Here is a 14878-nt window from a genome sequence, read left to right as displayed (position 1 = left end):
GCTCAGTCAGCATTTAAAGAAAAGGTTTGATTTTTAGCATACTTCTCTACAGAACTCAAAAATTAACTTCTCTTTTTTTTTTTTTTTTTTTTTGGTTTTTGGGCCACACCCTGTGACGCTCAGGGGTTACTCCTGGCTATGCGCTCAGAAGTTGCTCCTGGCTTCTTGGGGGACCATATGGGACGCCGGGGGATCGAACCGAGGTCCATCCTAGGTTAGCGCAGGCAAGGCAGGCACCTTACCTCCAGCGCCACCGCCCGGCCCCCCAAAAATTAACTTCTAACACAGTATAATACACTTTCATTACGAATCACTCAAAGTTGTAAAGTGCATAAAAATACTAAATAAGACAGAGAATGAGGAGTGCAGGAGGAAAAAAAAGAAAAAAAGACAGAAAATGAAAAGGTAATAACGATGTATGTGAATATTGCAAAAAACATTCAGGAGAGGAAGAAATTAAAATTACTCTCAGATGTAAGATGAAAGCACTGAGTAATATGCTCTCAGTATTGGCTACCAAAAAACTGCAAATTAGGAAACACGTTATGTTGGTTTAAACACAATTTCAGAACTAACTACGTTCCATTATTATACAACTTCAATTATTATTCAGAAATGCTTCTTTTTTACTCAAAATACGGGCAGGGGGTGGGGGAGAAGGGAGATAGGAGGCATTGGTGGTGGGAATTACACTGGTGAAGGGAGGTATTCTTTCTTTTTTATAACTGAGACCCAACTACAAACATGTTTGTAATCATGGTGCTTAAATAAAGATATTAACTAAAAAAAATAATGCTTCCTATTTTCAAACTCAAAAATAAACCTCTTAGAAATTTTTAAAACGCATTATCTGCATAACATGAAAGTTGCTCATCTTTCTAGCAATGCCTGTGATTACTGGGTCATTGAATAATAAAGACAGATATTCTATGTGTCTGGTGAATATCAGTGATTATTCCACAGGTTTAGTACTTACAGCATTTCAATATAATTGGCACTGTTAAAATATAAAAAGACTGCTGTGAGCTGACTTAAAATTCTTTCTTACTAGTTATTTCTCCTCACCAGTTCAAAATCCAGTTCCCACACATAAACCCTGGAAAACATGGGTTTTACCTCACCAGAGAATGAACAGAAAAGCTAAGTACTCCCAAAACACATTATTTGTATATTATTATTATTATTATTATTATTATTATTATTATTTTGGTCTATGATTCTAGTTCCTCACTCTTCTTGGTACAGCCCTGGTTTTCAATTCCATTTTATGACAAACCTCACAGTACACTGATCATATTTTATCTCTTTATCAAAGCCTTTCAATAAAGTAAGAATGACTCTAGCTACCAGTATTTTATAACATCTTCTAATCATTTTGATATATGAGAGCCCTGTAATACACTGAAGAATTCTTCATGCTTTTCTTTCTTTTCACATTTTTTTTGCTTTATTTTTTGTTTTTTTTGGGTCACACCCGTTGACGCTCAGGGGTTACTCCTGGCTATGCGCTCAGAAATCACTCCTGGCTTGGAGGGACCATATGGGACACTGGGGTTCGAACCGCAGTCTGTCCTAGGCTAGCGCTTGCAAGGCAGATGCCTTACCTCTAGCGCCACCTCTCTGGCCCCTTTGTTTTCTTTTTTGTTTTGTTTTGTTCACATTTTTTTTTTTTTGAGGGGAAAATTTAAGCGGGCTCACACCCAGCAGTGCTCAGGGCTTACTCTTGGCTCTACATTCTGGGATAACTCCTGGTGAGGCTCAGGGACCAAATGGGACCCCAGAGATCAAGCCTGGATCGACAATGTATAAGGCAAGTGCCTTCCCTTCTGTACAATCGTTCCAACCCCTCTCCTAGTTTTTTCAATGCTAAAGTATATACCGAACAATTACACAATTTAGATAAACAATACTTGAATGTATAAAATATATGTTTTCTGATTTCATTATGAGTTCCAGTTTTTTAACTGGCTCAAAATATGATTATGAAAGACTGTAGCAAGATGAACACTTTAAATTTCACTCATAACCTCTTTATTTATTTATTTATTTATTTTTGGTTTTTGGGCCACACCCAGCAGTGCACAGGGGTTACTCCTGGCTGTCTGTTCAGAAATAGCTCCTGGCAGGCACGGGGGACCATATGGGACACCGGGATTCGAACCAACCACCTTTGGTCCTAGATCCGCTGTTTTCAAGGCAAACGCCGCTGTGCTATCTCTCTGGGCCCATAACCTCTTTATTTTATTTTTGGTTTTTTGTTTTTTTGTTTTTTGCTTTTTGGGTCATACCTGGCAGCGCTCAGAGGTTACTCCTGCCTCTACACTCAGAAATCACTCCTGGCAGGTTTGGGGGACCATATGGGATGCCAGGATTCGAACCACTGTCCTTCTGCATGTAAGGCAAACTCCCTACCTCCATGCTATCACTCTGGTCCCTACTCATAACCTCTTAAAGCAGATAACTTCTGCAAAATTTATTTAGAATACTAATAAATTAAAATATTTTTTGCATTATTTGTACAAAATTCAACTCTTACATCCTTGCAATCTTCTTTCGTACAACTAGTTTTGATGCGCATATCAAACCACCTAACAGTTCCATCTTCACCACAAGAGAGGAAAGTATACGGGTCATTGGGTACGGTCATGATCTAAATCAAAACAAAGGAAAAGCAAAATGACTCATTTAACAAATGACTTTGGAGGCCAGAGAGATAATACAGAACAAAAAGGTGGAAACTCTAAAGCATATAAACACTTCACTGTTGGACCAGAGCCAATAGCAGGGAATGCTCTGGTCTTGCAAGTAGTTGAACTAAATTCGATCCCCAGCATCCCAGATGGTCCCCCAGTCCTCACCTGAGCAAAGAGCCAGGAATAAACCCTGAGCACACTGGATGTGGTCCACCCCCAAAACAAAAAACTCATCAAAGATATAAAAAAGCAAATAAAACTACCGACCTACAGCTGGAGCTACAGTACAACGGGTAGAACATTTGCCTTACATGCAGATGACCTGAGTTTGATTCTGGGCATCCCATACAGTCACACCCAGTGGTGCTCAGGGATTACTCCTGGCTCGAACTCAGAAATCACTTCTGGCAGGCCTAGGGGACCAAATGGGATGCCGGGGATTGAACCTGTGTCCGTCCTCAGACAGCTACATGCAAAGCAAATGCCCTACCACTGTGCTACCACTCCAGCCCCGAATTCCAATATAATTCTTTTTTTCCCTGGTTTTTGGGCCACACCCATTAGAGTTCAGGGGTTATTCCTAGCTATGCACTCAGAAATCACTCCTGGCAGTCTCAGAGGACCACATGGAACCTCAGGGATTGAACCTGAGTCTGCCCTGAGTCAGCCACGTACAAAGCAAACGCCCATTGTGCTATCACTCCAGACCCTAAATATAATTCTTTTTTTGTTTTTGGATCATACCCAGCAGCGCTCAGGGGTTACTCCTGGCTCTATGCTCAGAAATCGCTCTTGACAGGCTCGGGGGACCACATGGGATGCAAGGATTTGAACCACCATCCCTCTGCATGCAAGAAAAATGTTCTACCTCCATGCTATCTCTCCAGCCCCTTCTCACATATTTTAACTGAAATAAGATGTCCTGCCAATAATCTTTGATTTGCAATTTCAATTGCATGAATTTGTACACACATGTGGACAGATTCATATAGACATATGTATAGACAACTCATATATCATGTACATAATCCTGAACACATGGTACCTCATAGGTTGTTCCATAATGGCATGTGAATTGGCATTGTCTGTTGGTTTCTGCATCCTGTTCCACATTGGTATAAAATATCACTCCATCTCCAGAACAGGATACAATCTGTTTATCATTTGTACATGGCAAGAACTTTGCACTAAAGATATTTGCTCGGTGCCCTGAGTGAATTGTTGTCAAGACCTAACATACAGAGAAAGAAGTTCTTGGTAACAAAGTATTTCCTAGAAAGAAACATTTATATTCAATATTCTTACTAACAGTCTCATCATAGGAAACATTATCATTTGATCCCAAATGACATTAAGAAAAAATGGAAATCAGGTTATTATAGTCTATGCCCACCCCCAGCCCGCTTTCCTACTTTGCTGGTCTGTGATTTAAACTTTTTTTTTTTAATGGTGGCCATACTCAGCAATGCTCTGGGGCCCAGAGGCTACCCTCCTGGGGATTTGGGGAGACGTGTTAACATATGTGGTACTGAAGATCAGATCCAGAGTCTTGTGAGCACTCAGTATGAGCTCTGCCACTTGTACTATCTCCCTGATCCCCTAAAATAGGGAGCTTAAATTTTCTCAGTCTTTCTACATTTACTGACAGCATTCTTCCATTAAAGAACAAAGTTTTTTGTTTGTTTGTTTGTTTGTTTTCTGTTTTTGGTTACTACTGGCTTTGCGATCAGAAATTGCTCCTGGCAGCCTAGAGTTGGTCTTCTGCCAGGAAACTTCAGGGGTAGGGGTCTCCTTGTATTTAGACCAAGGCTTTTCCTTTCCATGTCCCCCATATTTTGGTGGGCCTATGCAAACAATATTTGTCACTCTAACACCGTTTTTACTGTGCCCTTTTGACTAACCCTTAAAAAGAAAAACCTCTTAAACTTTTGATGTTAACTTAAACTAATATGTATGCGTATGAAAATATAAAAAAAATACTATGCCTTCAATGTTTAAGGAGTCACATAAATCTCATGGCCTTAGGTTGCTTTGTGTACTGCTAAGAAATGTTATAATGTACTACAATCTGGGGACTTTTGGACAAAGTAATTGTACATGGGTTCTGCCTTACTTTTCTTAATGTTCTTTGACTGTAAGTTCAATATTTAGGCGTCAGCAAGGGGATTTCTTCTGAGAACTCTGTTTTTGGGCGATTGTCCTTTTACTGTAACTTTACCTGTCCTCTTTGCATCATTTTTTCTCATAATTAAAAATAAAAAATTAATAAAAAAAATTGCTCCTGGTAGGCTCAGGGGATTGAACCTGGGTCTGTCCAAGGTCAGCAACATGCAAGGCAAACTATCATTCCAGCCCATAAAGAACAAACTTTTAAAACACTTTACCTTTCTGCTATAAGGATTACTAATGACTAACTTGGTATCATCTGATCCAGATAAGATATATTGTCCAGTCTCATTCCAACAGATTGTATTAACCTAAAAAGAAAGCAAGAAAGACTTTTCAGCAAACTGGATGTAGGAACAAGCCTGCCATCTTTCACTTAATTGACAATTAAGTTTTTAACGCTAACATGGTAATGCTTGTGTAAACAGAATATACCAATGTCCGTATTGAAAATAGTCCCTTTGGCAAGAACAGTGCTATAAAATCTAAGGATGAATTGTGTAAATCTTCAAGTTTTATTGGTTAATTTATTGTAACTTGTTTTCTCCAAAAAGAAACAAAAAATATCCCCCCAAAAAACAGTAACCAAGGGGCTGAGAGATAGCACAGCGGTAGGGCAGCCTTGCAAGTGGCTGACCCAGGACCAACAGTGGTTTGAATCCCAGCATCCCATATGGTCCCCTGAGCCTGTATTTCTGAGCGCAGAGCTAGGAGTAACCTCTGAGCGCTGCCGGGTGTGACCCCAAAACAAAAACAAACAAACAAACAAACAAAAAAAACAGTAACCAAGACTGTGAGGTATCATCATAAATAGACAGATTGCAGATAAATATATTACTGGAACAGAACTGAGAATTCAGAAATAAATGTAAAAAGGCATCCAAAATCATTTAAAGGCAAAGAAGAGCCTTTTCAATAGATGATGCTGAGCTATCTGAGTATATTCACAAAAGAATGAACCAGAGAAGGACCTTCCAGCAGATATATAAAATTTTTAATTTTTTCTAGGGGGGCACACACCCGGTGACACCCAGGATATGTGCTCAGAAATTGTTCCTGGCTTGGGGAGCCATATGGGACACTGGGGGATCGAACCGCAGTCTGTCCTAGGCTAGCACGGGTAAGGCAGACACCTTACCGCTTGCGCCACTGCTCTGACCCCAAAATTTTTTACATTATTTTAAAAATAACTTAGATGTAAGAGACAAAATTATATCCTAGATCAGGAGTCTCAAACTCGCGGTCCGCGGGCCGTTTGCAGCCCTCCATACAACATTTTGTGGCCCTGCCCTATAGAAATCTTTTTTTATTTTGTTTTGTTTTAGTTGTTTGGGTCACACCCCCCAATGTTCAAGGCTTACTATTGACTTTGCACTCAAGGATCACCCCAACTTTGCCTCCTGTGGCCCCCAGGTAAATTGAGTTTGAGACCCCTGTCCTAATGGATGTGAAGTAATAATTCACTGTTACAGTTTTTATGTTTTGCACATATTATTCATGATGAGAAGAGAACAGAAACACAATGTCAAGAGTAGGTAAAGAGGGCCAGAGAGATAGCATGGAGGTAAGGCGTTTGCCTTTCATGCAGAAGGTCGGTAGTTCAAATCCTGGCATCCCATATGGTCCCCCGAGCCTGCCAGGAGTGATTTCTGAGCATAGAGCCAGGAGTGGCCCCTGAGCACTGCTGGGTGTGACCCCCCCCCCCCCCCAAAAAAAAGGGTTGGTAAAGGATGTCAAGAAATCTTCCAACTGATAGTACTTGAAAAATCAAGGGCCCGGAGAGATAGCACAGCGGCGTTTGCCTTGCAAGCAGCCGATCCAGGACCAAAGGTGGTTGGTTCGAATCCCGGTGTCCCATATGGTCCCCTGTGCCTGCCAGGAGCTATTTCTGAGCAGACAGCCAGGAGTAACCCCTGAGCACCGCTGGGTGTGACCCAAAAACTAAAAAAAAAAAAAAAAAAGAAAAATCAATACAATCTAAGATCCCCAGCAATAAAGGGCAAACCTAGGATGAGGGGAAATGTGTCCAATCAACTTGTGTACAAAATGATAGAGAACTCCTTACTCAAAACAGCCCCAAGGGCTAGACCCCCGACCCTGAGGAATCAACTGAGGAATGGATACACCAGAATGGCTGCCCAACTACTCAATACTACCCTAAGTTTCACACAACCATCAGCTTAAACTGCTCTGTGCTGCAAATATAAACAGACCTTAAAAAACATTACACTAAGGCGATGAGGCCAGTCTGGGATTCATTTATTGGTAGAGTCCCAAACAGGCCTATCTGTAGAAGCAGAGGACAGCTCAATGACTGCCAGCAGTGGGCAGAGCTGGCATGGGAGGGTGTGATAAGTGAGATGTCCATTTCTGTCAGAATCAGGAGCCATGGTGCAGAACTTCATGAGCTTCCAGATAACACATTTATCGGGCACCTGATGGCACAGAAACTAAACCTAGATTTTCAAAAATACTTCTACTTTCAGCCACCCTGGAGTAATATGAGCCAGACTTTAGTATCAAATAATTTTGTGGGGACTGAAGTTATAGTACAGTACAGTGGGTTGGGGGTTTGCTTTACATGCGGTTGACTTGGGTTATATCTCCAGCATTCCATATGGAATCCCCCATGTACTGCTAGGAGTAATTACTGAGTACAGAGCCAGAAGCCCCGAGCATTGCTGGGTAAGGCCCCAAAACCAAAACAAGATTATGTGGTCAAATTTGACGACTGAAACTACTAAAAAACAGTACTTGAGGGGCCAGAGAGACAGCATGGAGGTAAGGCGTTTGCCTTTCATGCAAAAGGTCATCGGTTCGAATCCCGGCATCCCATATGTCCCCCGTGCCTGCCAGGAGCAATTTCTGAGCATGGAGCCAGGAGTAACCCCTGAGCATTGCCGGGTGTGACCCAAAAACCACACACACACACACACACACACACACACACACACACACACACACACACACACACACAAAAAGTACCTGAGTGGGAGAAATGATACCAAATCTGGGATTTGCTTAAAATAGAAAACAAAAGAAAATGAAAGAGCAGGTGAATCAAATCTAGATAAAGGCTCAAACTAAGCAATGCCTTGGTGTTGGAGAGATGGGATACAGGGTAACATGATTGCCTAGTATGCAGCCAACCCAGGTTCTATCCCCAGCATCCCACAGGGTCCTGAGCACTGCCAGGAGTGATTCCTTAGTGCAGAGCAGAAGTAAACCCTGAGCACCACCAAGTATGGCCTCAAAACAAACAACAACAAAATGATGCACATAGAAAAAACATGTTTGGCATTTCTGTGCGCCTCTTAGACAGGTCTGGGAACACTAAGCATGAGGGGCTGTAAACCTTTGGGGTACTGGGAGACGAGGTGCAGGGGTAGTAAAAGGACTGTCAGGCGGGCCTAGCAGCACAGAGAGGAGGAGTGGAAAGAGAGAGGGGTAAGAGCAAAGTCAGTGAAACATGTGAATGAGGTGTGGCCAGACAACGAGACAGGAAGTAAAAGGGGACACAGTGTCTGTTAGCAGAAAGCAAGAGGAAAAGAGAAACTTCCTAGGAGATTGTCCGGATGTTGTGCATGACCTGGATCAGACATACACTGTCATTGAAGTAGTAGGGTGTGAGGCAAGCAGCAGAAGCCTTTAGTTCTGCTGTTCTCTAAGCCCAGTGACTTTCCCAGGGAAGGGGGGACTGCACATTCTCTGCAGCATCTGGTACTTAAGAGTCTCCCCCACCCCCCAAATGAGAAGTGACAGAACTTACACAGCCATCATGCACATTCAGGGTTGCTTCAAGTTTTAATCTTTGGATAAATTCTCTTCTTCCTGTTGAAAAGACAGAACTAGAGTCACAGAAGGCTGCTTCCAAGATCCCACCTGGCCCCTGGAGCATGTAAGGAATGGGCAACTGGACAGGACCTGATAGGACCAGTGTGTGGGGCTAGTGTGCGGACTGGACATCCAAAGCTCCTATCATTTCCCCATTAGCTCAAGCACCCAGCACGCTCACTGGGTTCCCGAGGGCTTTGTTGGCCCTAGGAGCAGGCCAGAGAAACAAAGCAGCAAAGGAACCTTGCCCATGGGGCGCCAATAAGCGGAAGGTGCAGACTGTGGCAAAAGTCCACAGGGTAAACAAGGCTGAGAGAGAGGTGGGTCTGGGAGCATGTCTCAGTACCAGACCTGCCTTCTAGCCCCTTCTGTCTTGGTACTATGGTTCGAGGAATGGTATGCTGGGGCATAGTCTAACCAAGATTCCAATCCCCACTCATACACATCCTCCATGTTCTAACCTCTGAGCCATACTCTTGGCCCCAGAAAAATTCAACTATGTTGAAATTCATTTCATGATGATGAAATGGGACAGCAAAAGGAAAAGCCATAGGAAAAGCTCATCCACAGGAGTGGGAGATGGTTCTTTAGAACCTTGTTGAGCAGCTCAACAATAACAGGACTAGCTCCTTCTCTGAAGGAGAAACATGTTTCCCTTTAAGGGATGAATCATCTATCCCAAAGATGGACCCAAAGAATTCATGTTTATTCAGAAGCTGCAATGAAAGGAAGTTGAATACAAGACAAAGACCAATAATTAGCTAAGTAATTGGGCTCAAGATCGCAAAGAAAATGAAATCTGTGCTCTGTGTCTGCTTCCAAAGACATATGTTTCTATTATGGTGTCTTGCCATTCAACTTAAAGCCCAAGTTCTTCCTCAGGCTAAATTTTTTTATTTCTCCTTGTGTATAACTGACAAGATGATTAGATAAAACATGAACATATGGGCTAAGAAAACCAACCCCAATCCCTTTTTTTTTCCTGCATGGGGGAATGTTCTGTGGTTCTTAAACTTATTAGAATAAAACAGCCTACAGAAATTCAGAATTTCAAAGACTAACTAGAATTATATATAACTGACTTTCCAAATGTGATTTTTAATGTTGAAAAAAAAGCTAAAGCTGTAGCAGACATTTAAAATATTTTTTCCTTTAGATAACAATTTTGTTGCTCTCTTAACATTGATAAAATTAACCTGTTCAAATTACAAGGGACTATGGACTGGAGAGATAGTATAGCAGAGAGGACACTTGATTTGCACACAGCCAACCTAGGTTCATCCCCAGAACTTCATATGGTCCCATATGCCTGTTAGAAGTGAGCCCTGAGGGCCCGGAGAGATAGCACAGCAGCGTTTGCCTTGCAAGCAGCTGATCCAGAACCAAAGGTGGTTGGTTCGAATCCCGGTGTCCCATATGGTCCCCTGTGCCTGCCAGGAGCTATTTCTGAGCAGACAGCCAGGAGTAACCCCTGAGCACCGCCGGGTGTGGCCCAAAAACCAAAAAAAAAAAAAAAAAAAAAAAAAGTGAGCCCTGAGTATATCACCAGGCAGGCCCAAAATCAAAAAAAAAAAAAAAAAAGAACAAAACAGATACAAATTCTATCAAATATTTAAGACAAAGGCCATTTCAATTCTGCAGAAAAGTCAAGAAAAAATTCTAACTCATTTGAGCCTACCATTCATTACCCAAGTACTAGGTAAAAATATCACCAAAACTCTCGGCTGATCCTAGGTAACAAAATTCCCACCAACATTTAAGAGCAAGAGAGAAAGAATAATTTAGCATAACTGAGGAAGATTTTGTACAGAAACTAACGCTGGATCAACAATCAAAAATGAATTGATAGGGGGGCTGAAGTGGTGGCGTAAGCAGTAGGGCATTTGCCTTGCTATGTGCTAACCTCCTAGGAGGACCATGTTCAATCCCCCGCATCACATATGGTCCCCCCCAAGCCAGGAGTGATTTCTGAGCACATAGCCAGGAGTAACCTCTGAGGGTCACCGGGTGTGGCCCAAAAACACAAAACAAAAAAACTGATAGAACTGGAGAGATAGCACAGTGTTAGGGCATTTGTCATGCACACAGCTGATCCAGGATGGACAGTGGTTCGAATGTATGGTCCCTGAGCCTGCCAGGAGCAATTTTTGAGTGCAGAGCTGGGAGTAACCCCTGAGCGCAGCTGGGTATGACCCAAAAACAAAAACAAAAAACAAAATAAACCCAAAAGAACTGATATATTACTATAGCATGTTAACAGAATCATGTGAGGAAAAATCATGAGGAAAGAAATCCTGACAAAGTGCAATTACTAAAAGCATAAGGAATAGGACCGGATCCAATTTCTGTGTCAGAAACATCACACCTAGGGCCAGAACAACAATACAACAGGTAGGGCTGTTTGTCTTACATGCAGTTGACCAGGGTTCAATCCCCAATATCCCATACAGTCCCAAGCCCCGCCAGCATGATCCTGAGCACAGAACGAAGAGTAAGTCCTGAACTTGGCTGTATGTTGTGCAAAACCCAAACCAAACTAAATCAAATAAAAATCAAGATAATATGGGGCCGAAGAGATAGCATGGAGGTAAGGCGTTTACCTTTCATGCAGAAGGTCATCAGTTCAAATCCAGCTTCCCATATGGTCCCCCGTGCCTGCCAGGAGCAATTTCTGAGCATGGAGCCAGGAGTTTCCCCTGAGCACTGCTGGGTGTGACCCAAAAACCACACACACACACACACACACACACACACAAAATCAAGATAATAAACACTAACACACCATCTAGTGCAGTGGGGCCACTCTCAGACCCACGCTCAGTGGGGATTCTCCAGGGTTAACAATATCAGAGGAAAAAGGAATAAGTAGCTACAAAGTAAGGTTTATTTCTTCTCATCAGAGGATTTTGCTGGAAACATCCACAAACCACAAGAAATCACTTGATCAAACTTGGGTCCATAAGTGATCAGAGCCATTTGAAACGATGAGTCAGATGTGACCAGAGTGACAGCACAACAGGAAGGGCACTTGCCTTGCATGGCTTCTTCCTGGCATCCAACATGGTTTCCAGAGCCCACCAGGAGTGATTCCTGAGGGCAGAGACCCCTGTATTGATTGACATTGCCAGGTGTGGCCCAAAATTTTAAGAAAGTGGGCCGGAGAATAGTACAGTAGATAGGGCACTTATTTTGCTGGTGTCGGACAGAGGTTCAATCCTCAGCATCTCCCAAGCCCACCAGGAATGATTTCTGAGCAGAGAGGCAGGAGCAACCCCTGAGCACTGCCAGGTGTGGCCCCAAAACAAACAAAAACAACAAAATCTAAGGGCTGGAGATATAGCATGGAGGTAAGGCGTTTGCCTTTCATGCAGAAGGTCATCGGTTCGAACCCCGGCATCCCATATGGTCCCCCCACCCACCCCCTCGAGTCTGCCAGGAGTGATTTCTGAGTATGGAGCCAGGAGTAACAACTGAGGGCTGCCGGGTATGACCACAAAAAAAAATCTTAAGGGAAAAAAGGAGAAGGGGCCGGAGAGATAGCATGGAAGTAGGGCGCATTTGCCTTGCATGAAGGACAGTGGTTCGAATCCCAGCATACCATATGGTCCCCCGAGCCTGCCAGGAGCGACTTCTGAGCACAGAGCCAGGAGTAACTCCTGAGCACTGCCAGGTGTGACCCAAAAACAAAAAGAAAAAAAAAAAGAAAAAGAGAAAAAGGAGAGAGGGAGGGAGAGCAAGGAAACAATGGTCTAGAAGAGTGGTTTTATTTCTATATATGCCTGCAGCCTGCAGGCGGAAAACCACGGCTGAGCAAAGCCAGCCTGTGACTGTCTACACTGCCCATGGCCCTGTCAGCCAGGAAGAAGTGGCCCCAGAGAACTACCCTCCTCTCAGATAATGCACTTTTGGTGCCCTTCTCTTCAGATGCTGGCAAAGTAATCTAGTTGGTTCTGCTCTTAATTTAACTCGAATCACATCTCTCCACCATCAAGGGGAATGGAAACCTACCACTTTCACTCTGAAACCCAGGTGATGAGATGGGAGGGACTGCTGTGCCTCCCACAGTACAGACTTGGCCAACAAGAGAGTCAGTCTGAATGTCCACATGGAGAGCAGCATAAGCGCTTTACATCTTAACACAGTCCCATGTTCAAATCTCTGGGCCTTCCATATCCCTTTCCTTGAGCCAAAAAGCTGCTCTATCTAGGCCTGTGTGTCCCCCAATTCCAAGGTGGAGGCATAATAGCAGCCTGAGAGAGGGCAAGTAGGGTTGGGATCAGAAACTTATAAAAGACATCAAGGGTTAGCAGTGCCTTCCACCCTCCAGAATTCCAGGGGAGATAACTCCAGGCCAGAAGCAGTCACCCTCCCACCATTCCCAAATCCTGAGAAATCAATCTCCCCTGTTTAGAAACTGCCTTATCTGTGGAAGTCTGGTCACACAGCCGGTAATAAAAGTATGGAAGGGAAAAAGAGGAAAGGAATGGAAAGGAAGGGGAAGGAGGGAAGGAAGGAGAGAAGGAATGAGGGGAGAGAGGAAGGGAGGGAGGGAGGATAGAATACACAAGAAACAGACAGCAAATTTCAATTCCAAAGACTGCTGTGAAATAGGAATGATTTTCACCATACTTTTACTTTGTTTTAGGACCATACCAGGCGACGCTCAGGGTTGACTCCAGGCTTTGCACTCAGGGATCATTCTTAGTGGAGCAGCTCAGGGATGCAGGGGAGGAGGGAAACGAACCCAGGAGAGCCTCTGGTAAGACTAGCACAGTCCCCGCTGTACTCCACACCCTCACTCTGACTTTTGATAAGATGTTGTTGCTGAAGATGTTGAAAATAGAAATGGAGGGGTGCTAACTCCTCTCCATGCACGTAAAACTGGTAGATGCAAAACAATTAATCTTTTCTCGACAGTCAAAAAACCAAATACTATCAAAAGAGACTTATCTGACTCCAAAACAAGAAAAAAGTGACAAAACTTGGCAAAAATTAAAAAAAAAAAAGGAACGACGTTGCCTTTGGTGACTTAAAAAATGTTTTAAATCATAATATTAATAAAAGGAAAATTGAGGAGGAACAGAAAGAGAGAAACCAGGGAAACCCTCTAGGAACTGGAGCCACCCAGAACCTTAGTGAACAGTGCAATTCCGCTCCAGGGGGGTTCTCCCCACCCTACAAGGCCGCCCCAAATCACTTTCTCACAGACCCTAGAAGAGCTGGGGCGGGGAGGCTGTTTTTAGAAAGCTGAACTCAGGAGCTGCCAATGCCCAGGCCCTTCTCCAGGGAGGTGTAAGGTTTCCCGGGGCGTTGCTGGGGGGCGGGGGGGGGGCTCCGAGCAGAGCCAGTCTCCCCACAGGGGCAAGAAACACACCACCCCTTAACCATCTAGCACCCCAGCGAACCCCCAGAGATGCCCGGAGGAGGAAGGGAGGGACACTGGGGAATGTCAGCAAAACTTAGGGCTCGAAGATTTCGGCTGCCACCCCCACCCCCCATTCTGAGGTGGCAGCTCCATGGGGGGGGGGGGGGGACGGGGTGCGTTTGTCCCATCTCCCCGGGAGACCCCCCCCGACACTGTCCGGGTCAAACCGACTGTGTGTACCCCCACCCTTACCCAGTCTGCCCTCCTGGGCCCCCTGATGGTGATCACCCCCGCAAGGGCAGCGAGCACTGTCAAAGGGGGGCAAGGCCGACACCCCTGGGGGAGGAGCCCTGGACCCCTCTCCACTTCCAACAGCTTCCCCCCACCTCGGGGCGCCCCTCTAGGCTCTGGGTCTGGGGTGGGGAGGTCCCCGCTCACCCAAGTAGCGGCTCCGCAGGCGGGACGGGTCCTCCAGCCCCAGGGCCCTCTTCCTGACGTCCCACAACAGGTGCGGGCTGGAGCCACCCCGCGACATGGCCATGGCCGTGGCCTGGGGGGCCCCGGGAGCAGTGGGGGCCGCCCTGGTGGGGGAGGGGACGCGCCGATCAACCCCCGAGCCGCCCGGGCAGCACCATCCGCGCGCCGGCGAGGCCGAGGAGGAGGAGGGCGGCGGCGGCGGAGGAGGAGGAGGCAGCGGCGCCTGGGTCCGCCTCAGCCCGCGGCGCTCCGGCCACGCAACCCTCGCCTCATGACTCTCCTCCGCCCCAGACTCCCCGCGACAGCCAGAGCCCCGCGACGGTCCCTCCCTCGGGCCCCCTCC

The 14878-nt window shown here is 45.0% G+C and overlaps 1 protein-coding gene across 1 annotated transcript in view; it reads right to left on the bottom strand.

The window, feature by feature from the left end:
• Positions 1–14593, bottom strand: part of DCAF6 (DDB1 and CUL4 associated factor 6) — a 55441-nt gene extending 40848 nt beyond the window's left edge. Inside the window, exons 1-5 of the mRNA XM_049776431.1 lie at positions 14497–14593; positions 8629–8690; positions 5078–5170; positions 3739–3924; positions 2537–2650 (exon numbers count right to left, since the gene is read on the bottom strand). Coding sequence (XP_049632388.1) covers positions 2537–2650; positions 3739–3924; positions 5078–5170; positions 8629–8690; positions 14497–14593 — 552 coding nt within the window. The remainder of the gene's footprint in view (positions 1–2536; positions 2651–3738; positions 3925–5077; positions 5171–8628; positions 8691–14496) is intronic.
• Between the last annotated feature and the right edge of the window lie 285 nt (positions 14594–14878).

This window comes from Suncus etruscus, chromosome 7 (genome assembly GCF_024139225.1).
Source record: "Suncus etruscus isolate mSunEtr1 chromosome 7, mSunEtr1.pri.cur, whole genome shotgun sequence".
Lineage (NCBI taxonomy): Eukaryota > Metazoa > Chordata > Mammalia > Eulipotyphla > Soricidae > Suncus > Suncus etruscus.
The sequence above is the reverse complement of the archived record's forward strand: the minus strand, read 5'-3'. Positions and strand labels throughout refer to the sequence as shown.